Genomic DNA, 24,175 nt, shown 5'->3' on the forward strand with positions numbered 1-24,175 from the left:
TCCAGTATTCAAAATATGATCACAGTCTTCCACAGCAGTAGTGGCTGCATTGTGCAATGGTGTATAGTCACTTTCACTACAAATTCTCACTAACTCTTCTTGTGCTGGAAATTAAGAGTTTTACATGAATGATATTTTTTTTCATTATTTTCGTCTACCTACGAGCTAGCAAACCAGCTGGCGAATGTGTAGATACAAAGGTATTTAAATACAAATTGACATTACTTGTGGATAGGTGTCAAAATATGAGCGCACTGCTGATCTCTGTGTGTAGACACAGGTGTTGACATGCATTTAAATATGTAGTGTTTTCGAGCTAGACACGCTGTACTAAATGGAAGTAAGGTCACCAAACCTGAAAGAGGATCTCTTTAAATCCTTTGATCAGAAAAGTAATTCACATTACCGTTTTATTAATTAATTTTTAAGGTTTGGTTGTAGCCACACATTGATATTATTAACCATATTATTATTATTATTATTATAATTAAGATTATCCCTACCCCCACCATGTACATCCAAAATAAATAATAAAAGGCATAATTCACATCAGTTATAAAATCTGAAAACACCCCATACACCATAACCACTAGAGCACGTTGTAGTAGTTATTGTTTCAAGAGTGATAACAAATAAACCGTGCTTTTATAGGCGCTCAGATTTGTAATGTAGTAAAGAGCCTGGTTCCAATAAGCAGCTCAACACACGTGAAGGTACCTCCAACCTTGACACAATAACATGCAGAATAGTGGGGTAATGAAAGTAGGAAGGTCACAACAAACAAGACCCAGTGGAGCGCTAGTAAATTAAATATTATTTAATTTACTAGCGCTCCACTGGGTCTTGTTTGTTGTGACCTTCCTACTTTCATTACCCCACTATTCTGCATTGTTTCAAGAGTGCCATGCCATCTCCCAATGTAAATAGTCAATCCATTTTACATGGGGCCCAGCGGGTGCTGCTCCTTGACTTCAATACAGCTATTCACTACCAGGAAACCTCTATCTGAACTGAGCCTGGTGGTGAAGGGCTTAGCTCATTGGCTGAAAGAGATCAGCTGACGCTCTCAGCCAATGAACTAGCCCTGCACTAAACTTCTGGCTCACGTGGCCACTGAGAGGAGGTGGGAGTGGTGCCTGGCAGACCCTCGGTTAGAAGTTGAACTATTCTAAAATGGTTTGCATACTTAAAATGGGGGGCACCAGGGCACTCTTTTTACCATAACACAACAGCGTGATGTAGTGGTTATGGTGCCATGGTGTTCGGAGTAGAGAAGATTAATTGTGAAATCTGCTTATATTGTTAAATATAAAATATTAATTCTTAACAGCATTGGGCCTATATACATAAAGTGTATGGTGACATGATGTGAGTACCATCTAGTTACATGTAGGCTAATCTCAGTTTTCAGCATACAATTTTGCAAGTCCCTCCCAACATTCATTTTAATAAGTAAACCTCATACTAAAATGGATCATGGTGCTAAACATGTTGAACTAAATATTCATATTATGGAACATGAATTCTGCTATCCCACGTTGTGCTCTGACACAGTGGTACATTATATGAAATGTCCATTAACTATGCCATCCGACTGGCTTGTAACATGCACAGGAAACAATTGTAAAGTTGTCAGTAGAATGACTTTATAAGAAAACTGCAGGTGTGAGATTCTCAGAGGGTGTTTGACAAATTAATTGCTTCCTGAACTATGTGGTTTCACACAATATTCCTTTTTTTGAATATGCCCAAGTATAGTTCAAAGTGGCTTGCTCTACAAAGCTGCCTCATTAAACACTTGTAACCATGTTAAATAGAGATAGGCATATGATTGTGTATGTTCCTGCCCCAAATGTTTCATTATTGGCTCATAAAAATAAAAATTGCAGCTTCAACTGTAGTTTTATACTACATGAAAGAACGTTTTGCTATGCCTTGTAACTTAAATAGGTATTCAACTACACCATTCCCCTTCACAGTTTAATTTTTAAAGACAACTAAAAATATAGATTATCAAATTTCATTTCAGATTTAAAAATGTATAAATAAAGCATCACAAATGGTATTGTTTTGTTTTGTACACACATTTGCAAAAAAAAAAAAAAGTCAACTAGTGGAGTGAAGAGATCTCCTTTACGAACTTACAGTCTAACCAATGCATACTTAGGCTTGTTTTTTTAAGGCTAACATCTCTAGAATTTATAAAAATCCGTGCCTTTATCCAGCATGGTCAATCAGCATTTAACATTTCCTCGTGTGCTATGAGTTTAAGAATGCTATGTTACTTGGCTATGGATTGGCAGCCAATGTTATACCAGAAAAAAATATGCTTTCTCCTTAGAGTAGTAGTGTGATACCCTGCCCCTCTCGGTTGAAAAACGCCCAACAGTAATATGCTAAGGAGTGCTTGGTCTTACTGGATGCCTGTGCCCCTAAACACACACATTGTGCATGAAGAAGTGACAATCACTGTGTTACAAATTACTGACCTGGCCTATTTTCTCCTAAAAGGGAGAGGAGAGCTAGCTGGGATTGTTTTACTTGCTTGCATTTTTATGAGCTTGATACTTTGTGCATATATATCAACCCCTTTATATTTATTTCACCATGAACATAAGTAAGAGTTACAGTGGGCGACGCTGGATGCACAGCTTGCCTGATTGATTTTTCCCTTTGCTCTGCTAACAGGAGCTGCGTATTTAACAGGCTGCGTATTCCGATCTATAGCTGCGCTGAATATGTGCAGAAGATGAAACAAGTTTATATGAGTTACAGATAGAGCAGATACGGAAAGACTAAAAGAAACTGAAGACAAATATCACAACCGCCATACTTTGTTTAATAAGAGCTGGAGTTCTCCCGGGAGTTGCTTTGATCTTTGATTAAGATATATCTGTGTCTAGCCTTGGAGACATGGCAGAAAAGCCTCTAACATTAGATTACAGCATGCAGTGGTGACATCTGCCAATTGCAACCTTCACAATTATCTAAACAGATCTATGGTATTTTATTTATTTATTTATTTTTTTAAGAGAAAGTCCTATTTTTTCCCTGCACATGTTGCATGGGTAGCCTTTCTCCCCTGATCTAGCCCAGTATTTCTGCATTTAATATTCTGCATTACCATACCTTAACAGGCTTAGCAAATTCATGTTTTTATTGTAAATCAGGACTTTTAACCTATGCAATACTGAACGGAAGTGCCTAATTGGGTACCCAGACTTTGTATAGGTCATGTCTGGTCACTGGATTATATAAATGTTCTGAACAAGGTTGTTTTCACTTTTGTATTTTCCCGGCACCGTGAAACACCTGCAGTATGTTCTCGCACAAGTGAAAGCTTTAGACTACGGCTGTCGTGTGGAAAATATAGTATGGCAGAACGTGCCTGTTATTCACTATATATATTTCTTGGTAATAGTTCTGGAAGTTTGCTTATGTACAGGGCTGCATTAAACTTTCATAACTTTAGATGTACTTTGGATGCATACAGTAACTGGCATAGAAAAGCCAAAGTCTTGACGTTTTAAGCCAGTACAGTTTGATTTTTATAATCTTCAACACAAGTGACAATCAGGGCTGCCCATACGCTGAGTTCTAAAGAAGTGCCCAGGTATGGAATGAAATATTCTGTATTTTGCTTCAGTTGCAGTTTGAGCCTTTCTGTTGGGTGATCAGGAGGACAAGCGTGTCAAATAGTGTGACTTTGACAGCTCAGAGTTTACAGTGTCCTGCTGTCATGTGAACATCTTAAGATAGTAAATGTTTCTTAAGCTGCTCAAAGACTTTATAACCAGCCAGCGTGATTGCATGTATGTAAATACTGTATATCTAAACATTGGAATGTATGCAATTAGGATAGGATAGTATCATGGAGAAGGCATTACAATGTTGTCACTCCTCTAAAAAGTGCCATACCAGCCTGGTTTACATATGCATCAGATAGCTGGCATTAATGCTGGCAAGCTCCCAGAAGGGAGAACTCTACAAGTAATATTTTCTAAGCAAACATATAATAGCCAATGCACAGTGCATTACCCTACTCTGGGACATTTCTGATGTAACAGTGCACTAAACCAATGCTATAGATGCATAATGCATGTTGTGTGATAATATTAAAATTATACCATGTACTGTATTTCAGAAATTCAAAACCACCAAGGTTTTTTTCCTCAAATAATTTTATGCATGTGATTATTAGGCGCTTATTTTTGTTTCCTTCTCAATAAAATTTTTTTTCCTTCAAATTTGTTTTTCTCTTCAGGCCTTCTGCATTAGCAAGTAGCCCAACGTATCCAGATTTACCATTTATCCGCATATCTCCACATAGAAACCATGCCACTTCAGATTCTCCGTTTAGCCCGCCTCACCCATATATCAACCCTTACATGGACTACATCAGGTCGCTCCACAGCAGTCCTTCTCTGTCCATGATCTCGGCTGCACGAGGACTCAGTCCGACTGATGGTAAGATTTGCACAGGATGATTAACTATTCGCAATAATACAGACATTCTACAGTATCTCAAACATTTTGCAAAAATGAATCAGTGTAAAAAAAAAAAAATATATATATATATTAACTGTACAATTTTGCCATATTTCCCCAGGACTAATTCTTTCCAGCTGGCAAATATGCAAGAGGCTAAATCTTGAATTTAAAGGGACACTATAGGCACCAAAACAACTTTAGCTTAATGAAGACATTTTGGTGTATATATCATGCCCCTGCAGTCTCAAAGCTCAATTCTTTTTCATTTAGGAGGTAAATCACTTTGTTTATTCAGCCCTAGTCACACCTCTCTGTAAAGAAAGATGAATTGCTTAAACTTCCTTTATTGCACAGTCTGTTTAATTTAGATTTTTTTTTTTTTTTTATCTCCTGCACTATTTACAGCCTTCTAAATCCTGCAGGAACATCCTGTGTGTGATTAAAGTTTAATTCACAGAGAGGGAGATAAAAAATTCTGAAGTAAGTTTGCATCTGATCGAAAATAATACAGTTTTTTCATGCAGGCTGTGTGAGTCACAGCCAGGGGAGGTGTGGCTATGGCTGCATAAACTCCTGAATGGCAGAGAATTTAGCAGTGAGACTGCAGGGGCAGAACTATACACCCAAAATGCTTTATTAAAAGAGTTCTTTGGAAGCCAAGTGTCCTTTTAGGGAAAGCCTGCAAGGTCTAAATCCTCTTTTTTTTATTTTTATTTTTTTAATACATTGTGTTAGTGGCTTGTCTGTCTTAATTAAGAAGGCATAATGCTTAGCATTATGGGATGAAAATAAACATTCTTAAATATCAGTTTGGAAGTCTGGCAATATATCAGAAAGCAACGTTTTTACTGTACCTTTAAAGGTATATATGCTCACACCTGAATTAATCAGGCAGGGGTGCTTTGATTGGACATGAATATTAACTTGCTCAAGCACTCCAAGCCTAAACAAATAAGTCAGCTATACATTGCAAGAGAGGCATCCTTCACAAGTCCTTACCGAAAGTCCCCAAACTTGAAGTTTTTTCAGACTTGTTTTGCTTACTTCATTTTTGTCTTTAAAAAAAAAAAAAGTACAGTTTCTTACTTATGTTTCAGAAAATTCTTTGTAGCCTTTTCACCCCAAGCTGACATGCTAAGCTTGCACTTAGTGAATAATAACTCCAGAATATGTGTTCTTTATTGTTTCTTCATTGTGTTGCTGAGATAGGAATGTGCTGCTTCTGATCCTGAATAAAACCAGTTGCTCTGTGGTTTGATCTTTAGCTAAATAGGGAAAAGCAGAGCACTGACCACATTTCATCATTGGTATCTTCAGTATTGTATTTAAACATGTACAGCATGTTATATACTTATATTTTTATGGAATGGATAGTCGTCACTACCAGGAGTGTTGCAGAAGTGCTGCTGGAATCCAGTTATTAAAGGGTCAAACATGTATTCCTGACCCTATAGTGTTAGAACCACTATCTAGCCCCCATTTGCCTCCCCTAAACATAGTAAAATCTTACTTGAATACAAGTCTGAAGCTGCTGCCTCTGTCTGTGAACTTCCTCTGACATCAGCAGAAGTGGTAGCCTAATTCAGTCACAATGCTTCCCCATAGGATTGGCTGAGACTGACAAAGAGGCAGATCAGGGGCAGAGCCAGCATAATTCAAACACAGCCTGGCTAATCAGCATCTTCCCATAGAGATGAACTGAATCAATGAATCTCTATGAGGAAAGTTCAGTGTCTGCATGCAGAGGGGGGAGATACTGAATGAATGGATGCATTTTAGGCAGCCATGACCCAGAAAGGTTCTCTAACAGCCATCTGAGGAGTGGCCGGTGAAGTTATCATTAGGCTGTAATGTAAACACTGCATTTTCTCTGAAAACACAGTGTTTACAGCAAAAAGCCTGAAGGTAATGATTGTACTCACCAGAACAAATTCAATAAGCTATAGTTGTTCTGGTGACTATATTGTCCCTTTAATAACATAAAGTGAGGGCACAGGTAATCTTTTCGTCTCCTTACCTATGCTCTTATGAGTGCGGATGATCTCTATTGCTATGACATTGCAATGGAAGAGAATGTGAGCCACGGCTCCCTTGTATTTCTCTACAAGGCATTTCAGTATACCTATGTCATATACCTCTCAACATATCAGAAGGCCTGCGAGGAACAGCGGTTTACTGGATGTGTGACCAGGGATTCAGATATTCTGAGACATTTTAGGTGACCGCAAGGCTTCTTTATGACCATTTGTTTATTGCTATGATTCAATGTAACTTTAATTGGAATCATATGATTTACATATAGAATTTACAAATTCTAAAATTTTAGTAAAGGGGAGTGCCTTATTAGAAAAGAGAGGAGGACACGTGGTAGGGATTGGCTACCAGACATATCAGGTAAGAGCAGGTATATGATAAAATTGCCTAACTGCTTTTTTCTTGAAACAAACTTATTTTCGTAAATGCTTTTACAGTTCCACATGCTGGAGTTAGCCCTGCTGAATATTACCACCAGATGGCGCTATTGACAGGACAGCGCAGTCCATATGCAGATATCATTCCTTCCCCTGCCACAGCTGGTGCCAGTGCAAGCGCCCTTCACATGGAATACCTTCATGCCTTAGAGAGTAAGTAATATGATCCTTTTTTTTCTCATTCTTCCATTAAATGGAAACTGTAACTCCCAGGATTTTTTAATAATATGTTTATTTATCCCTTATAATTCACAAATATATTTATGAGCACTGAAAAAATAAAATTCCATTTAGAAATCTATACTGCTGTATCCAGCCATGGGGTGCCTCCATCTTGGCTTCTTGTCGATCACTGTTATAAACATGCACCTGTCAGTCAGTGAGCGAGAGGAGAAGATTCATAAACAATGTCTCAGCGTCTCATCCTTTAATGCATTGGCTGTGCCTGGACTGAACTGGATTGTGAAGTCAATTTCTAAATCTACATTTAAAATAAAACCGAACATCACATGAACAAAAGATTCTTAATTAAGAGGCAAAATATAATCTCAAAATAAAATGAACATAATTGTGTGATTACGACGCAACCTTTCAATCAATTGTAATATATATATTTTTTTTTTTGGTACCGAGTGGTGGTATGATTAGCAAAGATACACAGTTGTGGCTGTAGATATGTAAAAGATCATAGAAATAACATTACAGTGATGTTTAATATTTATGTCTGCAACAAAATTAGTGATAGTGATTAAATCCATTTTTATACAAAACTTTACAATCAGATTAAACGTTTTTCAGTGTAGTGATCTCGTTTCTCTAACACTCCATGATGTGCCTAACTCATATGTGGTTGCAAACACTGCGCTGTGCCACAAACAACTGCAATTCAAACCAAATTCATATTTTGCCAATATAATAATAATCATTGCATTTGCAATATTGCAATGTATTCTCTCTATACTATAATTCACAGCAAACTGAATAGATCGTTAAGATGTTTTATTGGTAAACCATGACTACAAATGTCCTTTTTTTTAAAAAAAATAAAAATAAAAAAATGATTACACTGAAACAAACATTTTGACGAATAAATTCATATAATAAAGATGTCATATATAAAATGATACAAAATGAATAGGAAAAAAATATTATTTTGAAGTATAGAACTGTTGTAGTTTTGTGGGGGGGAAATCTAAATAAAAGAGAATGGTAGATAACAAGTTTCAAAGGAGAAAAGGGGGAAAATATGTGTTTAGTAATGGGTGATATATTCTGTAGTAGAATTTGGATACTTCATGTTTTCTTGTAGTGCTTTCCTAAAATTGCTATCAGTAAATCTAGATTTTTGCAGAACCTATTACTTGTGTGCCCGAAAGTACCCATTTATGGTTCCTAATTTTGACTTAAGTGTTGCAGTTTCTTTGTTACTTCACTGAACTTAAATTTAAAGGACCATTAAAGTCACCCAAATCACTTAACCCCTTAAGGACCAAACTTCTGGAATAAAGGGAATCATGACATGTCACACATGTCATGTGTCCTTAAGGGGTTAATCTCAATGAAGCAGTGTGCGTGCATTGGTCCTGTCTTTTTAACCCTTTAATATAAAATGTTTCCTCTTGTTTTTTGTTGTTGTTTTTTTTGTTTTTTTTTTAGAAACTGGAATATTTACATTGCAAAACTGCAGTGTTGTTTTACACTGCAGAGTTCAGCACACCCCTAGTGGCTGTCTAGAGGTAAAACTCGCGTGATGTGTTCGCTCATAGGGAAGCATTAAATACAATGCTTTCCTATGGGGAATCTTGAATGCACGGGTGGTGCTCGCCTCGTCTCCAGTGCTCCTCAATGTGGAGCTTTGAATTGGACCATAGAACAACTACAGTTTTTGTTCTGGACCATAGAACAACTACAGTATTTGTTCTGGTAAATAGAATCATTCCCTTGAGGCTTTTTGCAGTAAACAATGTATTTTCAGAGAAAATGCTATGTTTACATTGCAGCCTAGGGATGTCTCCAGTATCCACTCCTCAAATGGTTACTAAATGTGCTTATTGGGGCTGTGCTGCACAGTGTGTAGAACTGCCATTCAGTGTCTCCACCCTCTGCATGGAGACACTGAACTGTCCTCATAGAGATGCATTGATTCTATAAATCTCTATGAGGAGATGCTGATTGGCACGGACTGTGCTTGGCTTGTACTGGCTCTGCCCCGATCTGCTTTCTTGACAGTCCCAGCCAATCCTTTGGGAAAGCAGTATGATTGGCTCAGAGAATCACTTCTTATGATGTCAGCCAAGCAGGCAGATCAGGGACAGAGCCAGCAGCTGCAGACTTGAATAAAAGTATTTAGTGGTGGGGGGAGAGTGGGGAGCAACAGTGGCTAGGTGGTGGCTTTAATACTATAGGGTCAGGAACACAAGTTTCACTTAAAAATAAACCTATTATTTGTAAAAAATAGTTTATTGTGTCTGAAAAGAGGGACGACATCTATTAATCAAAACCATTTAATTAAGATGTTTTGAAACCTAGAGAGTCCCTTTACGGGCACCCCCTACTTGAGACATCACAAGTTGAATACCATATCCCGTACAATGGCAGATGCCTCATTTGTAACAAAATCTGTTATAAAAACAGAAGTGGGCACCTTTACCTATTGTAATAGTTTATGTTGATTTAGTAAGTTGCCAAAATGCATGTTTCACATCATCCCCTTCACTTTATTTTTCTTCCCTAAAAATACCTGCACAGAAATAAAAGTTATCCTGCATGTTCTGCTAACTGTTTGCTTGTGCTTATTTTTTTTTTCTGGGAGTGATTCCAACGTCAAACAGCTTCACGCGCCCACTTTGTAGGAACATCAAAGAAAGACTGGGGAAATGTTCAACTATGCTTTCGTGTCCTCTCTGTATTAGACATTTCCAGCTAAGACATTTATCATGCTTCTGAGTAGCACGGGAGAAGCCCTGGGAAATGTTGTGTTAAATCGTAAATTATTTTGGCCCAGCAATGGCAAGTCTGGCGTTGCTACAGATAAGTTCTGCACTAGGAAATGTTTGCCGTCTTTATTTTCCTGTGTTTTTTTTGTTTTTTTTTTAAATAGAACAGCTCATGTATAAACTCTGGACGGTGTAAGCTATCAAATCCTCAAAGTGTACAGATTATAAGAAGGCTTACTGCATAATTCCTTTTACATAATATTTCAAGACCCCGCTGGAATCTTCTTCTGCACTTAGACAGGTGTCTTTATTCCTTCAAGTGCTATTGCGGTTTTCCTAAGCAACCACTAAGAAACACTCACAAACACGGGACAGAGACGCCGGCGCAGTACAGGAAATATATGGTACTATTCAGGAAGCTTCATTGACTAGATATATTCCCTTTTACTCGGAACCATACCAGTGGACAGTTTTTTATATTTCAATAGACAAGCTTTCCCACCCAAAAAAAATTGTATCCACCAGTCATGACCAAGCCTGTCTGTCCTAAACTAAATGACAATACCAAAGAAAACTTAAGGGGACTCTTCATTGCCCATATATATATAATATTTATATATATATCTCCCAACAGATTTGTGGTGGGGGAAAAAGGGTGGATGAAAACCCCTTCCACCTGAAGTAAGTGGATAGTTAATACATCTCTAAACAAAATACACTCACCAATCAAGCCATAAGACTTGCTTTTCCCACAGAAATCTCACTTTAACAGTGCTCTCCCTGTGTTTCAAAGCTGTTGTATACAGCAGACACATACTCCGAGGAATCCATGTATAAAAGGGAATTATGAGGCAAAAATGTGGTTCTTTGTTGAGCTCATTTGCATACGCCTACCCAGAATCCCTTGCAGTAGCGAGAGCACTGTTAAAGTGAGATTTCGGTTGTTAAAGCAAGTCTTACGGCTTGATTGGTGTGTGTATTTGTGTTTAGGAATATATTAACTATATATATATATATATATATATATGAAATCATTATTTAGTTGATACACACCCAATGAAAACATACATGCATTTATTATGCATTTTTTTCATAGGAGTTATATCTTAAAAACAGCTTGCTGCAGATCTCCTTTGCAAGCCCTCCACTTCTAACTCCACCCAAACTTTCTGTGACTTTTCAATCACAGACTTCTCATTGCAGCTCAGTGAGAATTCTTTGCTAGGTAGGTTCTCTGGGCACTTGCTGCCTATTGAGTTTAGCTCCACTGAGCTAAGAAAACCACAAAGTAACAGGATTGTTTGCCTGCTTAAAAGCCATTGGGTAAAACAAGGTTAATTTATAAAAGTGCCTGTTCCTATTGAAATCTGCATGTTTTGTAAAATAAAAAAAATAAAAAAGGACAAATTCCTCACACATTAAAGGACCACTATAGTGCCAGGAAAACATACTCGTTTTCCTGGCACTATAGTGCCCTGAGGGTGCCCCCACCCTCAGGGACCCCCTCCCGCCGGGCTCTGGGGAGAGTAAAGGGTTAAAACCTACCTTTATTCCAGCGCCGGGCGGGGAGCTCTCCTCCTCCTCTCCGCCTCCGATCATCCCTTTCGGCTGAATGCACATGCGTGGCAAGAGCTGCGCGCGCATTCAGCCGGTCTCATAGGAAAGCATTTACAATGCTTTCCTATGGACGCTTGCGTGCTCTCACTGTGATTTTCACAGTGAGAATCACGCAAGCGCCTCTAGCGGCTGTCAGTGAGGCAGCCACTAGAGGATTTGGAGGCTGGATTAACCCTATTATAAACATAGCAGTTTCTCTGTTTATAAAAAAAAAAGGGTTAGTCCTAGAGGGACCTGGCACCCAGACCACTTCATTAAGCTGAAGTGGTCTGGGTGCCTAGAGTGGCCCTTTAACCCCTTAAGGACACATGACGTGTGTGGCATGTCAAGATTCCCTTTTATTCCAGAAGTTTGGTCTTTAAGGGGTTAAGCACTTGATTAATATAGGTGCTTTAGGTATTTGGAGTGATGCTTTATGTCAGTGGCAATAATATTGATATAGATAGGAGCCAAAGTCACTAATGCATGTGGATTTATTGACTACATTGTGGAGAGTTTACCATGTATGTATTGCAAATTGTCTGTCTAAATAGCTGCATTAAAATAAATCTTATGTCTTTAAAGTTTGGAATACTTTAGTCTAACATTCAAAATTCATTAGTTTAGTAGTTAGACCATCATGAATATCTTCTCCTGTCCTCCTGCTTAACGCACTGCAAGATAAACTGGTTTAATTCAACTCTACAAACGCAATGTTCTTTACGCATGCATATGGCTAAATATTTCGTTTAATAAGAAGAAATTGAATCTGAAAAAAAACCCACAATATGAATATGGATAAACATAAGACATAAATGAAATATTGACTCTTAATATGTGGATGAAAATCAGCATTCGCTATTCAGTAGTAAGGTTTAAGCCCGAGTATATGAGCAGTCGATATTATTAACTAGAAAAGCTTACTATAACTTAGGTCGCTGATTATCAATGAGTGGCTTTTCGACTGCCGCACAGCTCATCAGCAATCATAGTACACTCTGTCATTGATGGAACATTAAACCAGTCATATACAGAGTGTTCAAACTACTAGTGCCTAGAAAAACGCTAGCTTTTAATACAAAAAAATGATATAAAAACTCATTTGTTCATTTTTACAAAAGAGGAACCTGACCTCTACTGCAGCATGTCCTTTCATGTTGTGCTCTTTAGAATTCTAACTCGGTCTAATAGGGATCTCCACTCTCTGTCTGTTCCCATATGCTGTCCACATCGTACAGCACTGACGCACCTGTAGGCAATTAATAAAAATATGTAATATAAAGATCAATGCTGCTCAGAATACATCATCATATATTAAAAAGATGCAAACTCTATTTTTTAGTTTATCGAATTCCGAATAGCAACATTTAGCCCCAAATAGCCAACCTGTATGGCAAAGCTAATATGATGAATTTTCACATCAATGTAATCCTCCATTTTGTCATCTGGATACTAATTTTCAAGAATTCAGAGTTTTGTTAATAAGTCCCAATGTACTGAATTTGTATTTGAGAAACACAAAGAAAGTCCTCAACTCTCTCCATCTTGGGTCATTACATTTTCAGTGAATGAACTTGGTTCATTTGGAATATGGGCTGCATTTACTTGTGTCGAACAGGCTTATTCACTAAAGTAAGAATTCAAAATGAATTACTAATTTGTGGCCAAAATAGCTGAATTGGATAAATTCACATGTTGCTTCTATGTCAACTATTTTGGTCTAAAGCTTAAATTTCACCTGCATGAATAACTTTGATACTGTTTTCGTCTAGTGACGTCCAGAGTTCAGACATTGCAGTCACAGAACATCTTCTATGCCCACTTCATGTAAGCCTTTAAATTAGACTTATTTTCCAGTTTCTCAAAGAAACTTTTTTTAATGGGATCTAGAAATTATACTGCAAAATGAGTAGATCTGCTGCAGATTAATTCAAAATGAATGTCAAATTTAAGGCTAAATTAGCTAAACTGGAGAAATTATCCATGTCAGCTATGCTTCTAGTTCAGTTACACAGGCCTTACAACTGAAATTTCCTTTGTCCTATAACCTGTAACTCTGCAGTGCTGTTGATCGAGTTCCCAACATTGAGATGTTCAAAATAGGAATTTTATGACATGTAGGACATAGCTGGAAAAATAGAGGTAAGTCAGGCTGACATACAGCTAGATTGACCAAAAGCCTGCCCAACACAGAGCTCCGCAATGCATTTTACACCAGAATGTCCAGTGGTGAAATCGAGAGCCTAGTTACATGCATGGGCTGTTTTGTTTTTTTTTTGTTTTTTTTCTTGTGACTTCAAACCTATGTTGTCTCCCACATTTCCACATTTTCTTAGTGCAATGTTCAGTTTACCAGTGAACCACATTATTTAAAGGGATCTGGGGTAAAAGGGACATGGTTATAAAGTTATATGGATTTTTGCTACAGTTATAAACTAATGTGTTCAAGGAGACGTCAACAGGAGCCTTCTGACAACATGGTGTATGCAATGAGCATTAATTGGTATGCTGTGTGGAGTGTCCTTTTAACTATAAGTTTCTTTTTGCATAGAATAAATAATTATATTTTGCTGATCTTAAAACAAAATATGTAAAATAGTCATTTTAGTATAAACTAGTAGTTTGAGAATTCTACCACTTTAGATCATTAACCCCACATTTTTGCAATGTAATTGTTAATTTGCTGCAATTCACTGTTTAGCGAGTAAGCCGCTGAGTAGTGACGAGAGCTCCGTAAATCAGCATTCACCTGCCCATGGAGCAAAAAAGTAAATGCTTCCATTATTACTTACTTACATTTACAGGGCCTTCTTCCTAGGAAGCTCATTAAAAAAGGGATTATTGAATAAATGTTAGACTAAACTATTCTAGAAGACAGACAAAGAATGCCAGACTGGAGCAGACAGGAATCGAATGTCCTGCCAAAAAATGGTGGTTGATCTTGTTTTTTTTTTTTTTTTTGCTATTAAGCCATGGGTGAGAAAAAAAGAATCAAATGTTGTGTGAATAATCGGTGCATTTAAAAGTATTTGTAGGGGGAAGTTTGAAAAATCTAATGCGCAAATGCAAACATTTAGTACACTATAACGAATCTGGAATAAAATCTCCACTAATTCATATACCGTATGTGCAATTTTCCCTCTAAATTATGCAAGTCAGCTTTTAAACCAACAGCATATTTTTTTTTTTTGTGAATAGATCCCTATGAGCTTGTCTCACTAGCATTTAGTAATACTCCAACCATGTGGAACTCAATAACTTTATATTTATATATACTGATTCCATGCAGTTCTATGCTGTGATGTCACAGAATACAACAATTGCATGTCTTTCTGGTCATCTTATACAATTGCAAGTATTTATATAGCGCCAGCATATTCTGCAGCACTGTTCAAAATGTAACCAAAACAAACACTACATTCTAACAAAACATGAATGACCTACTGGAACATTATGTAAAAAGAGCACCTTACCCAAACAACCTTACAATCTAAAAATTCTTGTAAACAATGTCATAAAATATACCGTATTTTTCTCTCCATAAGACAGACTTTTTTCCCCTCAAAAGTGAGGGGAAATGTCTGTGCGTATTATGGAGCGAATGTGAAGGTTTACTTACCTGTCTTGTAGCGTGGGCCTGCCTTACAGCGCGCACCGCGGTACAGGAACTTCAATTTCAGGTTCCGGTTTCCGGCGGGACTAAAAGGAAGTGTAGATAGATAGTGTTTATTTCGGGGCTATAGATTCCCTTTAACTTGCTTCCAATAATGGATCAATTTACTCTGAATGCCTCAAATTCCACATTGGAATTGAAAGTGACATTCTTTAGATATAACTTTCACCGTTTTGCAGCAGAATATTGGATATTAGAACATCAGATATTATGGATTTATTTAATAAACTCATCATTTTATAGTATTGAAAATCCAAATAGCAAAACTAACATAGCCATGGTGTTCCTATAGCTAATTGTAGATTTTTGTTAGATTGGCTTTTTGCCTAAATTATGCCATTCATGCTTCAATTCTCTACAATTTGAATTTTAGAACTAACCCCCAAAACATCTTGGAAAGGCTGCATATCTTTTCTCTGAAGCCTTTGTTAGCCCTCCCCTTTTCCCTCAGCCCAGACTTTCTATGGCTGTCCAATCAGTGTTCCAAATGCAGCTCAATCAGAAGTCATTGCAAGGCAGGTGCTCTGAGCAATTGCCTGCCTCTGCAGTTTTCCTACACCACCAGAAAGTAACAGAACCAGTTGTCTAATTGACAGCCAGGGGGTGTAACAAGGTTCATTTATAAATGTGCTGCAATATCTATTGAAATCTGCATTTCTTTTTTAAAAAGAAGACACACTCTTCAAACATAAAGCACTTCAGTAAGCCAAAGTGATTTAGGGGTCTTTAGTGTCCCTTTAACTACAGGGGGTTTCTGTACATCTACAATGAATTTGTCTTCAATTCTTCATTCATTCAATGAAGCTGTTACCATAGAGAAACAGTCAAGGTACTAATGCTTTTTATCGCCTTATACAAAAAGTATGAAACAAAAAAACTCACATACTTTAAAGTTACTGAAAGTTGCATAACGGATGTATAGTTCAATCCCCAGCCTCAGTGCCACAAATCACATAGGATGATTGAAACTGCTCAATGAAACATATGGTGGCTGTGCATGATAGTTATCTCAGCTGCAGCCACCGCTCAAGGTGGTAGGGATGTGCAGCATAATATTTGCAAGAAGTATAGGCTGCTATGGTGCTTGAGTTGCTCATTCAAAATTTTACATCAATGTTTGAGGGATTGTTGGACATAAAAACCCTTTATACTCAAATATTAGAACTTCTAGAGAAAGTTAATAAATGCAGGTATATGAGTCTATATTGAGTCAGCCAATTTACTCTGGAAGGAATGTCTGAAATGTAGTATTTTTATTTTAGCAATTATTATTATTATTTTATTTTTAGGGGGCCAGTGAGAGGGTGAGTTGTTATGTTAGAGTAAAAAAAAAAAGATTATCTAGTCCTGTAGTACAATTTGGCACTATATATTCTTCATGAATTAAATTGATCAAAAAATCAGTCTATAAATATGTTTTAATAAAAAAGTATTTTCTTCAGTCTGGAGCTGGTTTTACTGAGCATTATTTTGTCACGCCCATGAGAGGACCTGTGTACCTCCAGGAAGGAACTCTTTATAATAGGACAAACACTCGTGTTTAAAAAGCAAGGGGTACAGTCCTAAAACTTTGTTAAAAGGTCACAAACTTGATTGGTACTTACTGACTATTCCTGGATGATTTATTGCCCACATTTCTATTGATATAAAACTGCATAACATATAGTATAAACTGCATTTGGGGAAAGAAAGTAAAAGATGTTTAGTGCCGCTCTGAAATATGGAGCTAGTTGTATTGTCAACATCTGCTCATATCAACCCAAATCTAATGTCATAGAATAACTATATTACATTATAGCTACTCCATGATCATCTGAGGTCTTGCTTGATCTTTTGAAGGAGGGGATGAGTCTACAATATACTACACATCTCTAAGAAAGTTCTGTTTCACTTATAAGTAGAATACACAACCATGCTGAATCCAACAAATTCCCGAGACACTAACCCATTTTGGTTTTGGCCAACTAGCTAATAAATAATCCCCATGAGCTTAAAATGTCCCAAAATGCCAGGCAGTTAAGAGACTTGCGGATTTCTCAATTGCTTCATTATTCCAAGATCATATTTTATAATGTGATCATCTATAAAAACATGAGTAAGCTGACCCCATGCAGCTGCCTTGGAGCATCTTACAACTCAGAAAATTTGAGAAATGATGGTCTCTGTATTCATCTGCCGTAGCGGTTAGTTCCATGGCCATATAATATTGTGTGCCAGGAAATTGTGCTGATCCATGCACATTTATCTGTAGAAAGACTTCACCCTAGAACAGAGTGGTTTGCAGGGCATGTCCACCATACGTAAAGTTTATATATCATTTCCCCACAGTGCCTCTTGGGCAAGCAGCCAACAACAATGCTTACTGAATAACATAATGAAGTGCCTGTTGTCTCTGGGTTCAATATGCCCTCTCTATTAAGTAAGAGTTCGGAAAAGTATTGTATCTTGTTAAACTTCTCACTGGTATTTTGTGTATAATCTCCTTTTTCTGCTATATTACATTTAAATCTTAAATACATTTTTACTTAATTGGTGCAAAAGAGCAGAATATTGTGTATGTGAATAAGTTGTTAAAATTAATATTTAGTTAGAGGGACTCTTCCAATAGTTTAATGTTTTTTGTTTTTTCAATTTATTTCTCTAGGTTGATTGAAATTTTTTATGGTGTTCCCCTTCTATTATCTTACTGAAACATACGTGCCTGACACTGCATGGTTGTGTTCCCTAACTTGCCCCAGATGCTTTTACTCATTTGTAGCCAGTACTAGCGACCCCTGGCACCCCTAAAGCAGGCTGATTAACATGGGAAATATAACGCACCAACAATATTAGCCATTGCTGGTACAAGCTATACATGGGCAAGCATCTGTACTAAAGAGAAAATGTAAAACCTTTTTGATAACCCTAACTAAATCTGCAATTTGCTATACTGACTCATTTTGTTCATACATCTAAATAACATTGTAATGATGATCGAAATCTGTTCGCCTAAAAAAAGATTCATGCCTGTTTTAAGCTATATTGTTAAAAATGACCCCTGCTAGTTTCTTTAGGAAGTTACCCAGGAGCCTCCAGTGCTGTTATAAATTCCAGTTATGTAATAAGCAGATGAAACATGTTCTGTGAATGGGCATGTTGCAGTGGCTATTCAAAACCCGTGGAAGTACTAGGACAGCAAGAATCTTTTTTTTTTTTTATTCTTTACGAGCAGCCGCTGGCCTAAGTAGGAAAACATTTCTAGCAGATAATCATCTCTGGGCATAAAATAAATCCTGGAGTGTTTGTGTTTATAATGAGAGCCAAAGGGTTTATTTATACATCAGATAAATTGTATCCACACTGGATAACTTATGTTAATCGGCTCTTCTGTAGCAGAAAGACTTTAATGGGGTTACATGCAATGAGTGCTTGAAAGCCCGGCCACTGTGTCATTTCATTTCAATGCCTTGAACAAGAGAAATATGCGCTCAGGCATAGTGTTCTGGGATTGATTGCAGCTGAAAAAGTAGGAGGACTTTATCCAGTAAAACAGATTTAATTCATTATTTTATTTATTTTTAATTGTTTAAATTTTAAATTTAAAACAACGTAAATTTAGTATAATATTTATTTCAGATTTTTTTCTCTTTTAATTTTGTTCAGCACTGTGGCATGAAACAACATTATATGCTAAATAATATGTATACATGGTATAATCAGACTTACCTATGAACTTAGAGTGCTTATATTTCTTTTTTAGGTTTACGGCATAAACTATAATTGTATACTGCTAAATAGTGTAGAGATTGCATATTTAGATTAGATGGACAAGAAAGAATCTCCTGATCGCAAATAGTGAGCATTGTAAACCACTTTTATAGATCCAACTAATTCTTCAACGCTGGATACATTAAACATAGGGTATCACAAAATGTAATAAGACAAAAATACCAATACAAATATGTACAAAGCAATATCCCAAAGTTAAAATGTAAACAGAATTTTCAAAAAATAAATATTTTTATTTATTTATTTATTAAAGGTTAATGTAATCGTTGAACTTTATGGACTTTAGTCTTCTTTTTTTTTTAATGTAGCTATTAGCTTTCAGTTTTATATTTAGTAACTAATTTATTCTTATATAAGGAACACTTACAGTTTTAACATTTTAATTCATTTACTTATTTTAATAGTAAAGGTTAACAGATCGCTATTTTAATTAGGGAAGCTTATTTTAAAAATAACATTTATGAGCTGTGTTGAGTAAAATTTGTACTGAGCTACTTTTTAGAAGGTACCTTCTGATTAATATTTAAAATTGTGTGTTGACATAACTTTTTTCTTGTAAATAGATAAAAGCTTTGCAGACTATTAAAGACTTTTCATTTTTACCCTTTCTATGCCAGTGAGACAAAACTTGTATGCATTGCTCACTGATCTGGCTTTCAGAGGGTTAAATGTTATTCTGCATGTTGTCAAAATCGTGGCACATGGAAAAAAGAAATAAAACAATGGGGCTTTGATTAATATAAGGCGGCGTGCATCTCAATCTGGACCTTAGTTTATTTTCAGCTCCCTTGCAGAAGAAGGCATGGGCTTGTTGGTAGATCGGGGCCTGAGCACCGTCTCATCGCTTGTAGTGAATTAATGATGGGAATGTCTCAGCAGCCGTCACATTCATAAATCACCAGAAATGAGAGGGCTAATACATAGAAGTCTTATCCTTTTGTTTAGCAATTTATCATGTTGCTTGCACATTAATAAACAGAGCTCCCTTGAGGGAAGCTTTAGGAAGATACATTTTTCTTCCTAATTTTCCTCAATTGTAGCCAGTAGATCACAGGTGGAAAGTGAAGGTGCTTGTCATAACCACTCATCGTACAGAGCTTCTTTATAGAAATCAGACTGCATTGTAGTAATAATAATGTCTAACACTTTTTTATGTCTGCATTTCATGAAAACATTCATACAAACATCCCTCAAGAAGGTTTTGTTGCCCCAATCCCAACATTTTAAGTTGTGTTATCTTATTTTAAGTTGTGTTATCTTAACACTAGCCATTGTGACATTTGAAGCCATGCAGCAAGCATCATTCTCCTGGTCATAGTTAATTGTCAGTTGTTTAAATCTAGATAGGATATGTTATTTTGTCCAAATTTAACAGACAGCCACTGGGGGCGCGTCTGTTTTCGTAACAGACTTTTGGTCTGTTATCTGACGCTGGACGTCCTCACGGACCTCCAGCGTCAGATTTTCCCCCTTGGAAAGCATTGAATAATGCTTTCCTATAGGGAGGACTAATGCGCACTTGCGCATTAGGTCTCTGCCGCCGGCTGACGTCGGCATGGGAGGAGCGTGGGCAGAGCCTGACCCAGCCCCGAGGGACATCGGCACTGGATTCAGGTAAGTGGCTAAAAGGGTTTTTACCCCTTCAGCGACAGGGATGGGGGGCGGGAGGGAGGGGGGCACTCTAGGATTCTCTAGTGCCAGGGAAATAGGTTGGTTTTCCTGGCACTGGAGAATTCCTTTAATAAGTTTTGCAAATGATTCTTTACTGGTAGAAACATTTCAAAATTCTTTCACTACAAAAATTCACATAGATTTTAATTGTGACTTCTGTAGAAATATCAGTTGGAAACTTTTCTAACAGTATTTATTCATGCGGAAAACATGACATATAGGCCTTAGTTTTGTAAATCTCAAAAATGACTACTAAAAATTAAAATGTTTCTTTTTAATTGCATTTACAGGTTCCAGATTTCCCAGTCCCAGGCTTTCAGCACGGCCAAGCAGGAAAAGAACATTGTCTATTTCACCTCTCTCAGATCATAGCTTTGATCTTCAAACTATGATCCGGACCTCTCCAAACTCACTGGTCACAATTCTTAATAACTCTCGTAGCAGCTCATCAGCCAGTGGTTCCTATGGACATTTATCAGCAAGTGCACTAAGGTAAGAATGAGCCCAGTACTGCATCATGGATATATTGTGCCTACAGATGCATCACTATATTTTGTTGTTTTTGTCTAATTGATAATATACATTGTGCACTGACATATTAGCTTCTTTTGAGTGGACATGTGTAAAATATCTTCTGTTCCTTCTAGTTTCCTATTTGTCAATAAAAAGGCAGTTTAAGCACCATAAACACTACAGTTTGTTGCAGTAGCTATTATTCTAGTTGGCTGCAAGCGCCATCCTCAAATCTGGGTCAAAAATAAAGGCTAAAACAGCCAGACTGTGATTGTAACTACGTCGGAGAAGAGGATTATTTTTTTTTTTTGCTTTTTTTTTTTTTTTTTTGACTAAATTTTGCATTTCTCAATTCCCCCCCCCCTTTTTTTGCCCGGAGGAATGGAGACCCCTTGACCCAGCTATATTTTTTTTCCTCCAACTTACAACCTTAGGGATTTGAACAACCCCCCTGTGACATATTTTCCACTCACTCCATGCACAAGAGTGAGTGTGATCTATCAAGTAGGCATGTGAAGACTCGGTTTTGCGTTTTTACCAGCCTTAGTTTAATGAGGCCTAGGAGGGTAAATGAGTGCATTTAGGCAATGTGTAGTGTGTAGAAAATGGAACACAGTTTTTTTTTTTTTCATGTTAGCTTCACAGCTGTTTTGGGTAAATTCCACAGCTGCAACCAGAAACTGTATGACCTTGTTAGCATTACTGCCCCAAAGTTTGCTTTTCATTATAAGTTCAGTAATGTTTTGTTTTATTATTTTTAAGTTAGTTAACTTAGCTATTTGAGACTCCACATCCTAATGAAATTATATTGCCATTCACTGACCCTCATTTAAAAGGGTTTGAGAACTATGCCTATCGATATAAAGATGCTTATATACACATGGTGTGTTTCTTTGTGTTCCCTCCTCGTTGACATCCATGTCGGTGATGTACAGATATCCATCACAGACAATAGGACTTCCAGCACATGCATAATACATACATTTCATTGGGGGGTGACAGTGAATTGCAAACTTAAATGAAAAATGTAAATCACAATAACAGATTTTAAAATTGTAGTCTGAAATTTGCAATTTGGTTTTTAGTTTACGTCAGTTTCACTGTTTAGTGAATACACTCCATTGTATTGGAGACAGGCACAGTGCCAAGTCTCTAAGAATTCTTCTAACCAGGGAGCCTTGCTTCTTAAAACCAGACTATTTGTTCCTAACATTTTTCTATTTATACCTGTTTATGCATCCATTAATCGGCTCATAAAAGTGTCTGCCTGGCTCCTACACTCTATATGATGTAGTCTGCCGTACCCCTGAGCGGTACTAAACTTGTCTTCGTCAGAGAATCTTTTCCAAATTTATATATGGATACTATGCATCTTCTTACCTGTTAATCAAAAGAAGGGCAACATGCCATAAACCGCTATTCAACAAAGGTTAAATTGAAAAGTAAAAAAATAAAACAATCAAAGCTGTTTTTTTTTAATGTATGGTTGTGCCATAGGAATACATTTGAAATATTGTGTCCCTAGATATTTGATGAGGTGACTCACCTCATTGAGGATTCTAGATTGAGCTTCATAGACCCTTCACTCTATTTTTCCCTTTCCAGTGCTGGCCATATAATGTTTTGTATTTAATTTATAATCCCTACTCAATGACGACCTTTGTCTTATTGGATTAGGTATACTATAAATAATGATAAATTCCATTTCTTGTGTCTTATTTTTATCCATGTTATCCATTTTGATCCAGGTTTTTGAACTAGAAATATTTAATTTATTTTTAAAGAGTTAATTATTTTGCATAAATTATGCCTCTTTGTTTACATATGACTCAGAATTACATTAGAACGATTTAAATAAAACTGAATTAAAATTGTAGCCAGGGAAGGATATTTCATTGCTTATTCCCAAAGTGAGTAGTGGAAGAAAAGGAAAAAAAACAACATTCCAATTTAATAATAAAAATGAATAATATCCCATGTATTGTGCTAAACCTTATGTACAAAAAAGAGAATACATATCAGGGCTTAATGGAGCACCCCAAGCACCATAATTACTGCAGTGTGCTGTAGTTGTTATGGTGCCAGGCATGCACTAGAAGCCCCCATTATAAGTAGTCAAATCCTTTTAGAACAGTTAAGTGTCTTAACTGGGGTCAGAAGATTGACTAGCACCAGGACGTATAGCACCATAACTACTACAGTGTGCTTTAATATATTTTGGCAAAAGCATGTAAACTCAGCTGGAATAAGATGGCCCTCTGTGTATAATGTACCTTACTCCTACACTATACAAATATATAATATGCTGGATAGAAAGTCAGTCCAAGATCTTTGTAAACCGCATTTTCTCCAATACTCAACACGACTTTTTAACTCAGCGCCATGGGACATAGAGTCTGTAAGCATGTAGAGTGCTGTTTTCGTTTGCTATCATTGATACACAATCTATGCGATTTTTAACTGCTAAATCTAAAATAATCTTAAATAATGTTACAGAGTTGGCAGAGTGGTGGGTGGAAATTGATTCAGCTAATGGGACAACATTCTCACAGAGTAAACTGTTACATTTCATTAAAATACACAGAGGCTCATACCATGCTGTTTTTTTAGTTTTTTTCCTTAGCAGCAAAGAACAGGTTAATACATAAAACATGTCATATAGGACTAGATATGGGTTTGTTGATCCTAATTATTGCTAAATTACCATTAATTCTTACAGATGGATTGTGTTACACTCACCAATATAGCTTTAGCAAGCAAAACATTTTTTTTTTTTTAAATCTTCTTTTGTAGAAGAAAGGGTTACTTTTAAAATGCAAGTACTATTGTGAAACTGCATCCACTTAATGATAAATGGAACTGTAATTATCAAGGCATAACCATAGCAATTATGGGTCAAAATGCTAAATACTGAGCAATCAGCAGAAACATTCCTCGTCACTGATTAAATCTCCAAACTAGCCAATTTCCCCCAAAAGATTTGAATTGATAAATATGTCTGAAGTAGTATTAAGGTCTGCTGGGAGTTTGTGTTGGTTATTATTATTGACATTTAT

The 24,175-nt window shown here is 36.7% G+C and overlaps 1 protein-coding gene across 5 annotated transcripts in view; it reads left to right on the plus strand.

The window, feature by feature from the left end:
* GLI3 (GLI family zinc finger 3) overlaps nucleotides 1-24,175 on the plus strand; it is a 248,461-nt gene that overhangs the window by 157,699 nt on the left and 66,587 nt on the right. For all 5 annotated transcript variants that reach the window (XM_063452128.1, XM_063452131.1, XM_063452130.1 and 2 more), the window contains 3 exons: nucleotides 4,265-4,467; nucleotides 6,963-7,115; nucleotides 20,897-21,098. In XM_063452128.1, coding sequence (XP_063308198.1) covers nucleotides 4,265-4,467; nucleotides 6,963-7,115; nucleotides 20,897-21,098 — 558 coding nt within the window. The remainder of the gene's footprint in view (nucleotides 1-4,264; nucleotides 4,468-6,962; nucleotides 7,116-20,896; nucleotides 21,099-24,175) is intronic.

The sequence above is a fragment of the Pelobates fuscus genome, chromosome 4, assembly GCF_036172605.1.
Source record: "Pelobates fuscus isolate aPelFus1 chromosome 4, aPelFus1.pri, whole genome shotgun sequence".
Taxonomy (NCBI): domain Eukaryota; kingdom Metazoa; phylum Chordata; class Amphibia; order Anura; family Pelobatidae; genus Pelobates; species Pelobates fuscus.